The following is a 13,374-nucleotide window of genomic DNA, read 5'->3' as shown; positions in this document are numbered from 1 at the left end:
TGGAACACAATAAGATCTACCAACCTCGTTCTTCAACTATGTTTGCTTTGCTGAGCTAAATGAGGACAAAAAGGACCACATGGCTAGTGCTAGCTTCCACAGAAAAGGATATTTGAAGCAACAAAATACTATATTTGTTAATTGTACTATTTACCTCCCTTCATGCTTTAAGCCACCTTCAAATGAAAAGCATAGGAACTGAATGATCTTACCGTGTAAATTATATGGCGTAAGTTCAAATTCTGTATAATCAGTACAAATGTGGTGTACAGATCCAGTGCTGGTAAAGAACACAATTCTTCCACTGCCAGGGAGGTTTTGCTCTTTTCAGATAGCTTGAGCAGGAGGCTAAGTACTTCTTCATCACATCTTTGAGTGAAGGCTATCACAAAGGCACTGTAAAAAACCTATCACAATGTATGCATATTAAAAGTTTGTCTTCCTGGAATGCTTGACCTTCCTCTGTAGTAAATAAAATGAGAATTTTTCAGGTAGCATAGCAATTTGCAGTTCTCAACAAAACTGAAAGAATGAACTATCCAGCTCTCTATCAGATTGGTATGCTTTCATTTTATATTCTTATGAATAGATGAAGTATGTTTCTAATAAACATTCATTTTTATTTGTGAACAGGTCAATTACATGGTCACTGATACCTTAAAGTGGGCATATTTAGAACACTGTCTATATATGTTCTAGCAGATACACCTCTTTGTAGCAGAAACACCTGAATATCAAAACACAGATATGTGAATCACTGTAAAATCAAACAGTATGGACTTTTTTCAGATCACATATTTAACACTCAGGGATGCCTACGTGACATAATGATCACTCTGAGCCAGCTCACATTTCTTAGTCCAAAACTCCTTTGAGGTGTTACTGTTTAACAGAAGAAGGGACAAAAACCTAAGCAGATCTATGGTAAGACTACAATAAAATTTGCTGAAATAATGATTTTCTTTTCTTCTAATAAAAATGTCACAGAAAGGCAAATGCTTTCAGCCCAGATATATAAGCAGTTCTTAGCTTCTCTTTCTTGTGAAATGTCTGAAAGAAAGCAAATGGCAGCAAGTCCAGGAAAATGACAGTTTAGAGCCACAGTACAGAACTCAGGGCTCCATTGCAGTACTCCCTGGGACAGCATCCACTTGCACTTCTTCCATTTAATGCTGATAGCAGCATCCAGTGATGGAAATGATTCATAAGAAAATCTAACTAGAACCCACAGTTGGCCAATATGCAATTTAATTCTTTATTTCCTGTGAACATTTTAATCTGCAACCTTTTGAATTTCAGACTTTTTTCCATAATTTTGTCATCATAGAATCATGATGCCAAATCATTTCCTACAGTTTTAAATTTACAATTTTTGTTTGTGCGTGTACAGAGACCAGAATATGAGTGTAAATATAATTCTGCCTGTAGCATAAAAAGGTATTGATTTGGATTTCTTGTTTTGATGGAAATCTGACTCTGTTATGCAATTTGAAATTCATATCCTTACTCCCACAGGAACATTACAGTTTCACTCCAGTTCTTATCCATTCAGTACTTTATCTACTGGACCAAGTCCTTCAGAACTCATTTTGCAGCCTTGTGAGTACCAGAGCTATGCCAAATTCTTTATGTTCAGTAAATAAATGCTTATAATCTTGAGATTAAAGGTTTTGCATAGTTTTAAAACACAATCCCATTGCTATAAGAATGCCTAGTGCATAACACTGAGATAGAAAGCTAAGTGCAGCAAGCATGAGCAGCTTACAGGCTTACTCTTACCATCCCAGAAGCAAGCACAGTAGCACTAAACAGTCACAGACACACACGGCTGCACATGCCTGTGAGTGTCATTAGTTTTTTCCGACAGTGGCAATATAATCTATGCTTAAAATAGTTATAGCTTAAAAAATTATTTGTATGTAATCACTAAGAGACACAGTTCGTAGTGCTCCAACTGAACAGGGGGAAGATTTAAGTGCATATACATATAAAAAGAATTCTGTATAAATACACAAATGTGAGATGTGTACATATATCTTAACTCTATGTAGTACTTTGCCAGGAAAAAAAAAAAATGAAGATAGGAAATTGTTAGAGAATTCAGTCATTTAACATTATTCCAAAAGATCAAGGTGCACAGAATCCCATTTAACTGAATCACTTCCAGATGACTTCTCTCATTACCATTTATGGTATCAAAATAACAAGCTAACAATAAAGGCAGCCATAACACCAAAGGAGTAGAAGAACAAATCATCTGTAAGTAGTCACAACTGTATGAACTGCCTTTTTAATAGCCACACTTTTCACAAACAAAACTTGCAATCATTTCTGCAAGTAGAACATCAGTGACATCCAGTGGCTGCTTGATTGACCTCATCAGTTTATGCCAAATCATTTCAGTCACACAGGCATTAACAGGAAAGAAAGGAAAGAAAACTTTCAGTTAGTCAGCAGTTATTATTTCTACTGTATGATCACAGGGATCACAGGAAACAGCAGCAAATGTAGTATACACACAGGCCTTCCCTCAGAGAACTTCTTCAATCCACTCTTCAGACAATATATAATGGACAAGTAAAGAAGATAAATAAAAGTGAAGCAAAATTCACACAAAAAGATAAGAACAATGAGGAGCACACCAAAGAATACAAAACAAATCTGACTGCTCATTACAAGATTCAAATGAGGGAAGACAAAAACCAACAGAATAGCAAAACTCAAATTCAGTGTCAGCACAAAGTGAAACAGTGCTGAGAGTAATGAAGCATCCCAATTTAGGCAAGACTGGTGCTACTATAAAAATTGTTGTCTTAATATTTCACATTGTCATTTTCAAGTCCCAAATCTCATGAACTTTCACACAGAAGTTACAAATGAAAACAGAAGATTTCACATATAATTCATCTTTTGTTTCAGTTGGCTCTGGGTTATTGTGTTAACACTTCTTTTTCATCTTTTACCTTTGAAAAAGAGATATTAGCTTCCAAAATGCTACTGATAGTTTCTTCAGAGATGTTGACAGAAGAAAGAATGTCCAGCCTCAATTCAGTAATATTCTGCACATAATCTTTGACTTTCATATCTGCAAGAAAATAAAAATAAGAGCTATCCAACCTGTTTAATTAAGTTTCCCAGAAACTGCAGCCTCTTCTCTAGATTTTTTATGAGGGGGCATAAAGTGCATTAAAACTTCATATTGTATAAGTTACTTCTATTTCAAATTTACAGGTCACTCTCCATAAGGAACATCCCTCAATAGTCTGCAAACTACAACACTGTCTTGCAAAAAAAAAAAAAAAAAAAAAAAAAAAGAAAGAAAGAAAGAAAGAAAGTAGCAATTCAAAGTATTGAAGAAAACCATAACTCACCATTTAAAAGATTAAAATTGCTGAGAAAAGCTACCACAGGATTTTCTGAAAACTGTATCTCCCAATTTTCAATCAGCCTGTAATGATAACCATAGATTCACACTGTACCAGAATTAAATCATTGACTTCAGTATGTATATGAAGTATCATGAACAATGAAATAGTCCTGAAGAAAAAGGTCAGACACATTATGCTCTGTGTGCACGCTGCACATGCAGAAAGCACCTCCACAAACCTCTGTATGTTGCCTTTATGTAATGCAGAGACTATCAAATTCCTTCCCTGAATCAGAATGTCATGATGGGAAGATGTCTATGCTTGCAGTGTTCTATAAAAAATGGCTTACAGAGAAGCACAGGTCTAGTAACATCCCACTTCCATACTTTTTACTGAGCACAGAGTTTTAAAACCTAGAGATGCAAAGCATTCTCATTACAGATTAATTAATTCTAATTCTAAGCAGAGAATTCAGAGCGTTCACACTTCAGAAATTATTTACTATTTAAACACTGGGTATTCATTCTACACTCTATAAGAAAAACCCCAGGGCCCACATTCCTCCATGTTATTTCAATAATTCATACAGAGCTTTTAATCCTATTATAAAAATAATCAAACCACAATAGCAACAATTACAAGAGCAGCCACTTCTAACTGACAATTAATTTGAAATACAATCAATTTGAAATATGTAGTAGTTGTTTTATTAAATTACTTAAAATCTATTATTTTTCCTCAAGTAATTAAGGAACTATTTGAAATTATTTGGAGCTCAATCCTGACAGTTTACGTGCACTCATGAACCAAAAGATTAGATGTAAGTGCTCAGCAAAAGTATGAAGTAACCAGAATTTTGCTCAATAGCAACTTAAATAATATCTGCACTGTATTTGCTCAATTTTCAGTTACACAAACAACAAAAAAAGAGACTGATTAAAAGTATTTATCCTCTAACTACAAAATATAGAACACGTGCACAAAATAACATCACTAATAAGAACCATTTGGGGTACTGAGATGTAAGAGGCTTTACTTTTGCAAGCGTCTCTGGATGTTCTCCAACATTAGTTGACAGTCACAGCTGCCATCAGTAGTATTCTGTAAGGCTCTCAGGAAGCTCTCTAGATTATCAGAAAGTTTTAGGTTTACATATGCCATGCTCTCACAGTCTCCCTTGTTGAAAATCTTCCACATTCTTTCAATACTCTGCAAAACACAGTAATCATTTTGTTAGCAAATTCATGAGGTCATGTTATTGCTTGATATGGGTAGTCTTAGCAATCTAATAATGCATATTTTCAATATGACAATATGAATAAAGTACTACTAATTTACTCAAGTACTACTAATTTACTCACACCATTTGAAACTGGGCAAAGATTTTCCAGAACCCAAGAGTTCTGAAAGATTTGAGTTTTGTGTAGTGAAAAATTGTTGTGAATTGACCTAATATCAAGGGGGCTCATCCCATAATAGAAATTTCAACATTTTTACTAGAAATTTCATTTCAATAAAATTGCTTTTATTTTAGGCTAACCATTTTCTTATTTTCCATCAGCAAACTGAAAATTCTGGATACCTATATACAAGAGCTTTCTTGCATCATGCACTGTTGTTAATTTTCACTTCTTTTTGCTCCTGAATATTCACATTTCTGATCTTGCTATTTTATTTTTGCAGAAGTTTGTCACAGTACAATGGAGACTAGAGAAATACATTTCTTCAGCAAATGCCTACTTTAAGAATCACAGAATTGTAGGGGTTGGAAGGGACCTCCAGAGATCATTGAGTCCAACCCCCCCGCCAAAGCAGGTTCCCTACAGCAGGTCACACAGGTATGATACATAAGATATGAGTGCTTCCTCTTTTGCCTGTCTACCTTAAAACAATGAATTTCCATTCATGTCAGCAAGTTCTCCAGGTAGACAGAATACAGACTAGAACTATTTCATGAAAAGAGGAGGTAAATTCTGCACTAAAAGCATGAAATAAGTATTTTGTACATGTGTGCACAGATGTGCACACATCTATGTGTGATAACCAAAGCTCTGGATGAATCAAACTAAATGCCAGATGCTACTGCCTCCCAACCCAGACTGCAGGTAATTTCATGCACTGTTAAAAAAATAAAAATGTGGATCCCCATCTGGTAACCACAATTGCCATTTTTAAATTGAACAGCTTTATATTTAGCTTGATTTTCCAGCTGTTCCTGTAAAAGTTTTAAAGTATAAATGTACTCTTATTCCTGAGATTAGCACTATCATAAAACTTAGAAAAAAATAAAATGGTCTGCTGTTTGGTACTGAATGGCAATTCAGTTATTCTAGTTACGGTAATTCAAGTTATATTTACAGCCTTTAAAGCTCATTAATTTGAGGAATTCCTTCTGTGTATCACTATAACATGCATTAGAACTACACCCATACAAACATCAGTTTCATATAGCCCTGTGGGCACAGATCATTTCAAAAGCAGGAGAAAAAATCGTCTGACATTAGTCTCCCAAGTATAACATATTCTTTAAACAACACCTATAGGTGTGAAAACTGTTCAAACCTGATAATGGTCTTGAACCAGAGTGATTCCTTCAATTATAGAGATTATTAAGTGACGCATCATGCCATCTTTACACTTCATAACAACACAGAAAAGGTTGCCAGTGACAACTGGTTCTTCTGTAAGATAGAGTCCAAAGCTTAATCATTTAAAAATGCATACATATTGGTCTGCAAATGAAAAATTAACCAAACAAAAAGGAACAGAAAAAGGTGGGATTTTTTTCTAAAAGCAAATAAACATAAAAGTCTGATGTGTTTAAGGCATTAAGAAATATTTCTGACCAACTTTATTTTCCATTAGAGTCCAAGAAGGGCTTGTTAGATTAAGTTCCCACTGCTGTTCACCATTACATAATAAGAAATTATACCCTTAGGTCAATGCAAGGCCTTTCTCAATGTGTTCAAATTTAATGCCAACATGAAAAAGTAAGTCAAAGGCATTCATACAGAATAATTTGTTCAAGTTATTGAGCAGTAGCTAGCCAATCCACTGCTTTAGTGTTGTTATAGTCTACCCATAATCTACTCAGAAGCAGGAGGTAAAACTTCCTTCATACATTTGCTCAGTTTTTCATTTCTATTAGCTGAATGCTTCCTGGCTCCAACTCTTGATCATTAAAAAACTCCATAATTTTATTCGCTTCACTAATCTAATAGAAAAAAATCCAGCAAAAAAATATGAGACAAAACCCAAATGCCTATACAGACTTCCACTTGTTCTGTGAGTTGAATCAAGGAAAGAAGGAAGAGGTCCTGGTAAGTTAGAGCAAGCCCAGGAAGCAGGGAAAGAATATGTGCCTAAAAAAGATAGGAGAGGAGCTGTAAGATCAACTGCTTTCACTCAGACTTTTAATCATTATGGCCACTCCAGAAACCATCTCTCTATGAGATCAAACTGTTTTCCTGCGCCTTTGCTGGTTTCATTTCCCTGCATTAGTATACTTGCACTGCTCTGCATTGCCCAAATTAATTCATTTTTATAAATTTTCTCAGAGTAAAGTCTTAACAATACAACTAGAGCACAAAGTGATCCAAACAGCCACAACCATGGTAACCAACCTGAGAAGATTTTAAGAATATTCAAAATGGCAAACTGCAACTTATGCAATAGTAGAACACTAGCAGGTTGTAAATGTTTCTGAAGAATTTCACATATTTTAGATGCTCTGTGGAAAGATTAATGAGAAAGTGTTATTTTCAAAATGAATGTACCATAACAAATTTCCAGTGATTACATACAACTACAATCATTAATGAACCATGATAGGATTTTAATATTAACAGTTATATGACTAGCCATTAATCCAATATTTGTCTGAACTGTTCCAGAGTCAGAACATGTTTCCATGGAATTAAAAAACAGTTTTTCATCAAGATAAAATATCATCAAGTATTTTAGTAAAATCATAACTGTTGTTAAGCTAGTTTTCAGAAACACATTGCTCACAGTACCTCCTGAATGAGAGCAAAGAGCAGAACACACAACACCTCTGAAAATCAGCATTTTGGAAAAATAAACCACATTTCTAGCATTGATTTTCATTTTTCAATGGATTGGGCTAATTTGCATAAAAATGAATCTCCAATTTCTAAATAACATATTAGAGTCACACAGCAATTTCATTACACTGTTTCTCTGTTATGCTACATGAGTAGGACCACCGGTCCCATCAGTAAGACCACCTAGAACTGTCTGAAGCAACCTTCTCACGAGATTAACTGAGCATTACTTAAATGCAGCAACTCTGGTCTAGCAGCACTTCTATTAAATAAGTTGTTAGTAGATATTTCCCCAAAGGAGAAATCTTCTGCTGCTAGCCTAGATTATATTTGAGGAACCTAACAAAAGTGATCATGGGCTGTTTCCTTCAGAAATTACATTTCTCAAACTGAACACCTTAATATGTATTAACCGTAATGCGTACAGATGATTGTGTATACATGTATAAAACTATATGCATCAACTATATATTATATATATTTATATATTGACTGAAGAAATTAATATTCAAATACATTTTCGTGTATATATATTATACATGTAAGTATATGTACTGCACTCATACCCTCTAAGGGACGTATTGTTTGCATAAGACATCATCAATTTAAGTTATTTTTATTCAATCCTAGTCACAGTTTTCAAAAGAAGGATCTCTCAAAACACCAGTAGAAACCCTTTTGTTTTTTTCCCCTCACATCAAGAACTAATTGCTTCCTGAATTCCTCATCACTGAAGAAAATGAATACATGCGCTGTAATCTGTTTTTTGTTTTCTAGTGTGCAAAATCAATTGCTTGAAGAGTTAGTGCAGGAATCTGAATTACTTTGTGTATGATTTCAAAGCACTTGTTCATTCAAACCCTGAGGCCTAGTCACAAGAAAATGAGCAGTCTGTCAGTTGTAAAAAGCTTGAATAAAACTGTGGTTTGGTTTTCAGAGCTGAAAAGTTTTTAAAGCAACTAATTTCTTGAAATAGTTGATCCTGTAATTCCAAAGAAATCACCTTGATCATCAATACAGATCACAAAGCACATGAAGAACTTGAACCATGTGATATAATTTGATACATTTGCTGTACGCAACATAACATGAAACACAAAATTGCTTTATACAAAGGCACAAATATGAAATACTATAGTAATAAAAAACTGAGCAAGCTGCATACGAAGGGTTCTTTTGTCACTGCTGGGTTTTGGCACACGTTTACAGTAGTACATAGAAATTGCTTACCTCAAATCCTTTCCTAAAGCTACGTTATTCCTGTTATGTTCTGTGAAATATGCAAATGTAATTTGCAACACTTCTTGCATGATCTCCAGAGTTCTGCTTTGTGACAGAGTAGAAACATTTTCGTATTGCGCATTATCAAAAAATGAATCAATGAAGTCAACTGGCTTAAGCTCAGTACTGCTTGCATGCAAAGCTTCTTTTGTAACAGCAATGTCATCAATCACATGAAAGAGAAAGTTTCGAAAAACTGAATTAGCAATGTAAGTAGTATTCAATATCTCTCTGCTAAGGTGATCATCAACAAACAACATATCGGTGTAATCTTCTTTAGATTTATTTTGGAATAGTTCCAGAAAGTCAATAATATCTTTAACAATCAGCAGTAGATCTGACGACTTTTCTTTAGCCATAAGAAGGACTAGAGGTTGCATCACTTTAGAATAATTTTGATTATTACACTCACACAGAAAGCTGTTCATAATCTCTTGTATGTCTTCAAGTTTTCTTAATGCAGCCTCTACAGATGATGTATTAAACTGCTGTGTTAACACATCAAAAGTCACTGAAGAGGACCGTCCAGTGGCTAACCTTAATAGCTGAAACTCTTGGTCTATTACTGCAAGTGATTGTCTCACGTTGAAATTCAACAACAAATCTATACTTTTAAGTACAGGAAACCAGATGTTCTCGATGTTATCAGATATATTGTTGTTTCCATTTAAAGATGATAATACCATGAGTATCGAGTAAGCTTGGTTTTCAACAGATGACAAAGTCATGAAAGGCTGAACTACAGAAAGAAAAGAATGGACAGCTTCTGTATCCAAAAGTCCAGAAACTTCAGTTGTCACGTTCTTGACATAAGGTAAAATAGTCTCTATAAGCGATATGCTTGAGTGCCTGCTCCAGCTTAAGCCACCATAAACATCATTCAGCTGTTCAAGAACATATTCAGACATCTCTATTTCTGCTGCCGGCATACTACTCAGAGTTTCTATGATTTCTAAAGCCACTTTTCTCTTTGACGTGGAGGAACAGTTGACAGTTAAGTTTGTATTATTTGCCTGCAGAGGCACAGCATAGTGGTATAGCTCATTCCAAAAAGCTAGCAGTTCTTTAAGAAGTGAACTGTTTATATGATGGAGCTCAGAAAACTTCAAAAGAATAGAGTTCCATTCTTTAATCTGATGAATAAAGCAAGTGAGATTATGAGTAATGTCAGTCTGAAAACCTTCCATAGTGCACAAGAAGCTGTCATTCAGAGTAACAAGTTTCACTTCTTTGTGTAAGACTGCATTGTGATTCAGAGGAAAATTACTTCGCATAAAATCACAAAGTTTGGAAGTGGGATCACTCTGAGGTGTTACCATTCTGAGAATCCAGCAGAATTCTGCAGAAAAACAAATTGAGGCCTCTGCGGGTTCATCAGGCACATCTGTCAGTGTCTCTAATAACATGAGTAGACTTTCTACTTGATTAGAGATTTCTTCCTTTGTAAACATTGACATTTTTGCTTCTTGAGTCAGTGCAAAAGTATACACATCAGCTAGTACTTCTGTTATGTTCCCATGAGCTAGACTTTCCATAATACTGATGACATCAAGGAGAAGGTGGAACATCTCTTCTACATCAGAGAGATCCTCTTGAAAAAGTTGCGTGATGTGCCATAAACCAGTCAGGTTCCAATTACATGAACTGTTCTCAAATGCATCCCACCATTCTATTAACATCTCTAACTCAGAACTCCCCCTATGCAGAGGTTTGATATTTTTAAAGAAATTGTCCAAGCCCATCTGGACTTGTTTGAATTGACCTATCAAGAACTCAATATCCATGTTCTTCAGATTTTGCACCAAGGTTATCATGTGCTCTAGAAAGTCTCTACCATTTCTTATTGGAAAACCAGTAAGGCTTGAAGACTTGAAAATTTTGAGACCTACCAGTTTACCATTCAGAGCTGCTTTTTCTGTCAGTCTCTCGAGAAGTGTATTGTATTCACCCTGCAATTCATGAGGCAAGCTTGAATTGAATTTATTGAGTTTACTAAGCACAACTTGAAATATCTCCATCAACAAGCTGATATTTTTCTCATCAAGGAAAGAGGAGCTGCTTTCTTGCATTTCAGAAGTTTTGTTTTCAAGAAGATGCTGAATTTCTGACAAAAGTTCTATTGAGGAAAGCCAAACACTGTGGAAGGGATTAAGGAAGGTCCCTAAAGTGCTGTTAGATTCATAGACTGAGTGATTGAAACCAGTATCACCTGATGTATATTGTGGGTGACCCACTAAATTATTCACAGCCTCTTGTATTAGTCCTCCAGAATTATTTAAGAATGTAAAAATATATTCAAGCACATTAGTGTCATTTTGTACATTAAATTCAGGGAGAACAACTTCCAAAGCTCTTCCTATAATATTGAAATAAATGTTTACACAAATCACATCATAACCAGTTACAGAACACTCAGGGATCATAAAATTGAAAATTGAATTAAGGAAGTCCACAGTGTTTTTTAGCTTAGCATTTGTCTCAGTGTTTCCCAGAGATTTCAGTAGAAATAAAGTATGTTTTGCATTTTCAAGGTGAGAAGGTGACTTGTATTTTTCACTGAGATAATGAAGTCCATGGATCCACCCATTACAATTCTCTACTCCTTCTATTACACTGTAAGATTTGAGCAGGGAATGAATATAGGATGAAAAATTCAATTGTGAATAGTTTATGTTTTTCAGAGTACTGTCAGAAATGAATTTTGTAATATTCTGTAAAACGCTAGCACAAACCAAATATTTATCTAGAGGTGCATATGTTAAGAAAGCAGCAGTGTCCTTTATCTCAGCAAGAACAAATCCAAGTTCTTTTTGGGAGAGTTTGAGAATAGTAGAAAGTGAATTCCCAATGGAAAACTCACTGGAGCTCCTTTCTCCCTCAGATCCTCCTGAGATGAATGTATTAAGCCAAGAATTCAAAAAGTCTCTATTAACAACCTTTAGTATGGATTGCTGCAATTCAGTTATCACAACTTCAATCATTTCTAAAACTTCATCTGAACTGTTACCTTTAAGCGAACTTGCATCATCAATTGCATTTTCAAAAACATTTTCAAATACAGAAAGGTAAGTTTCAAAATCTTTCCAGTCACTTGAATCACCACCTTCAACTATCATTTTCAACAGATTAATTGCTGATATAGATTCAACAATAGCCATAGTTGTTTTATTGCACAGTTCATTATGAGTTGTATTTAAAATGCTTTCAGAGAGGTTTCTCAAATCATTTCTTAGATAGACAAAAAAGGTTGAATTCAATTTTAAGATTCTGGATGTTTCTTCAAAAATCTCTGTCCATATTTGAAGCCATGTAAAAGTACAATGCAAAGCAGAAGATAAACTTACCTTATCTTCCAGTTTTGTTATATTATACAAGACACTGTCCAATGGAAACAGGAGATTGTAAACCTCTGCTGAATCATGTACAGAAGTGATGTTTGATGGATAAAAGTAAACGCACCCATTTCTTACAACGCATTCTGGGGAGATGTCAAAAAACTGTTCCAAATAACAAAAGGCAGCTGCTTCAAGGTCTTCATCTAAAAATAAGGTTTTAAGGCTGCTCAGAATATTATAGACAACTTGCAACTCTTTTTTGCCTTCCTGTATAAAAGACCAGGCCTGAAATTCTGTGTAATTGTAAAAGGCCAGTAATTTTTCACAGAGTGACTTATTGGTAAAGTTCCAGAGAAGATCAAAAGTTTCAGATAGAAAATCAGAAATTCGGTCCATATCTCGGAAATCATTCCATGTTTGAAAGGATGAAATTTCTTTTAAGGTGTTATAAAGAAACATCAAAGTGTTATTGCTCTCAGCATTTAAGAGCAGATCAGCGTTCTGATACAAAGAAAAAAGTATCTGAAGAAGTGAGTCCGCACTACTACTGTTTAATTTTTGAATGTCTTTAAAGAAATTGGGAACAATTTTGCCTAACTCTTGTACTTTATATATAAACATTGCATTTGACAGTAATGAAAAGGAGGTATTACTCACTCCATGACCTATGCTGAAAGATGCATTGACATGACTGTCAGCCAACGATACAATCTCATAGAGATTCCTTAGAAAGTTTTCTCTTAAGTATTTTAGATGGTTCAGAGTAGGACTATTTAAATCTTGCCAATCTGCTAGGATATTTTTGAGCAATTGAATGCTTCTATTAAGACTGTTTTTATTTTCTGTAACAGGAGATATAAAACTAGATAAAGACTCCAGTGTCTCCTCAACTTCCACTTGACCTACGTGAGAAACCCTGGAATCAAGTTCATGAGACACAATTTTCAATATTTCCCAGAAAAAATCTGTCTTCTCCTTCATCCAAAATCTCAGATGAGCCTGTAAATTTTTTTGTATTTCATTATAGAGCTCAGAAACTGCAAGTGAAACATTTCTCATGGATTCCTCCCCTTTCATCCACGTAATCACTTCACTCAAGGTAGTTTCCATTAGAGGTCGGATGCCTGAAAGAACTGAGAAGTTAAACACTACAATTTCTTCTACAATTTCTGCAAGATGTAAAATGTCATCCATTTCTTTTTCACTTGAAATCCATATATTTTCTTCTGACTTCAAAAACTCTTTTATAGATGTCAAATTCCTGAAATATTAAGCACAATTGTTTTTTCTCATTAGTTACCTGGCAGACAGGCAGGAGTCAAATAA

The 13,374-nt window shown here is 34.7% G+C and overlaps 1 protein-coding gene across 1 annotated transcript in view; it reads right to left on the bottom strand.

Annotated features, from left to right (window-relative positions):
• The window catches only part of ABCA13 (ATP binding cassette subfamily A member 13), a 168,900-nt gene that overhangs the window by 130,110 nt on the left and 25,416 nt on the right, over positions 1–13,374 (bottom strand). Inside the window, exons 17-23 of the mRNA XM_052704176.1 lie at positions 8,663–13,309; positions 6,992–7,098; positions 5,931–6,049; positions 4,405–4,577; positions 3,372–3,448; positions 2,964–3,085; positions 213–407 (exon numbers count right to left, since the gene is read on the bottom strand). Of these exons, the coding sequence (XP_052560136.1) occupies positions 213–407; positions 2,964–3,085; positions 3,372–3,448; positions 4,405–4,577; positions 5,931–6,049; positions 6,992–7,098; positions 8,663–13,309 (5,440 nt within the window). The remainder of the gene's footprint in view (positions 1–212; positions 408–2,963; positions 3,086–3,371; positions 3,449–4,404; positions 4,578–5,930; positions 6,050–6,991; positions 7,099–8,662; positions 13,310–13,374) is intronic.

Source organism: Tympanuchus pallidicinctus, unplaced genomic scaffold, assembly GCF_026119805.1.
Source record: "Tympanuchus pallidicinctus isolate F22 unplaced genomic scaffold, pur_lepc_1.0 scaffold5, whole genome shotgun sequence".
Lineage (NCBI taxonomy): Eukaryota > Metazoa > Chordata > Aves > Galliformes > Phasianidae > Tympanuchus > Tympanuchus pallidicinctus.
The sequence above is the reverse complement of the archived record's forward strand: the minus strand, read 5'-3'. Positions and strand labels throughout refer to the sequence as shown.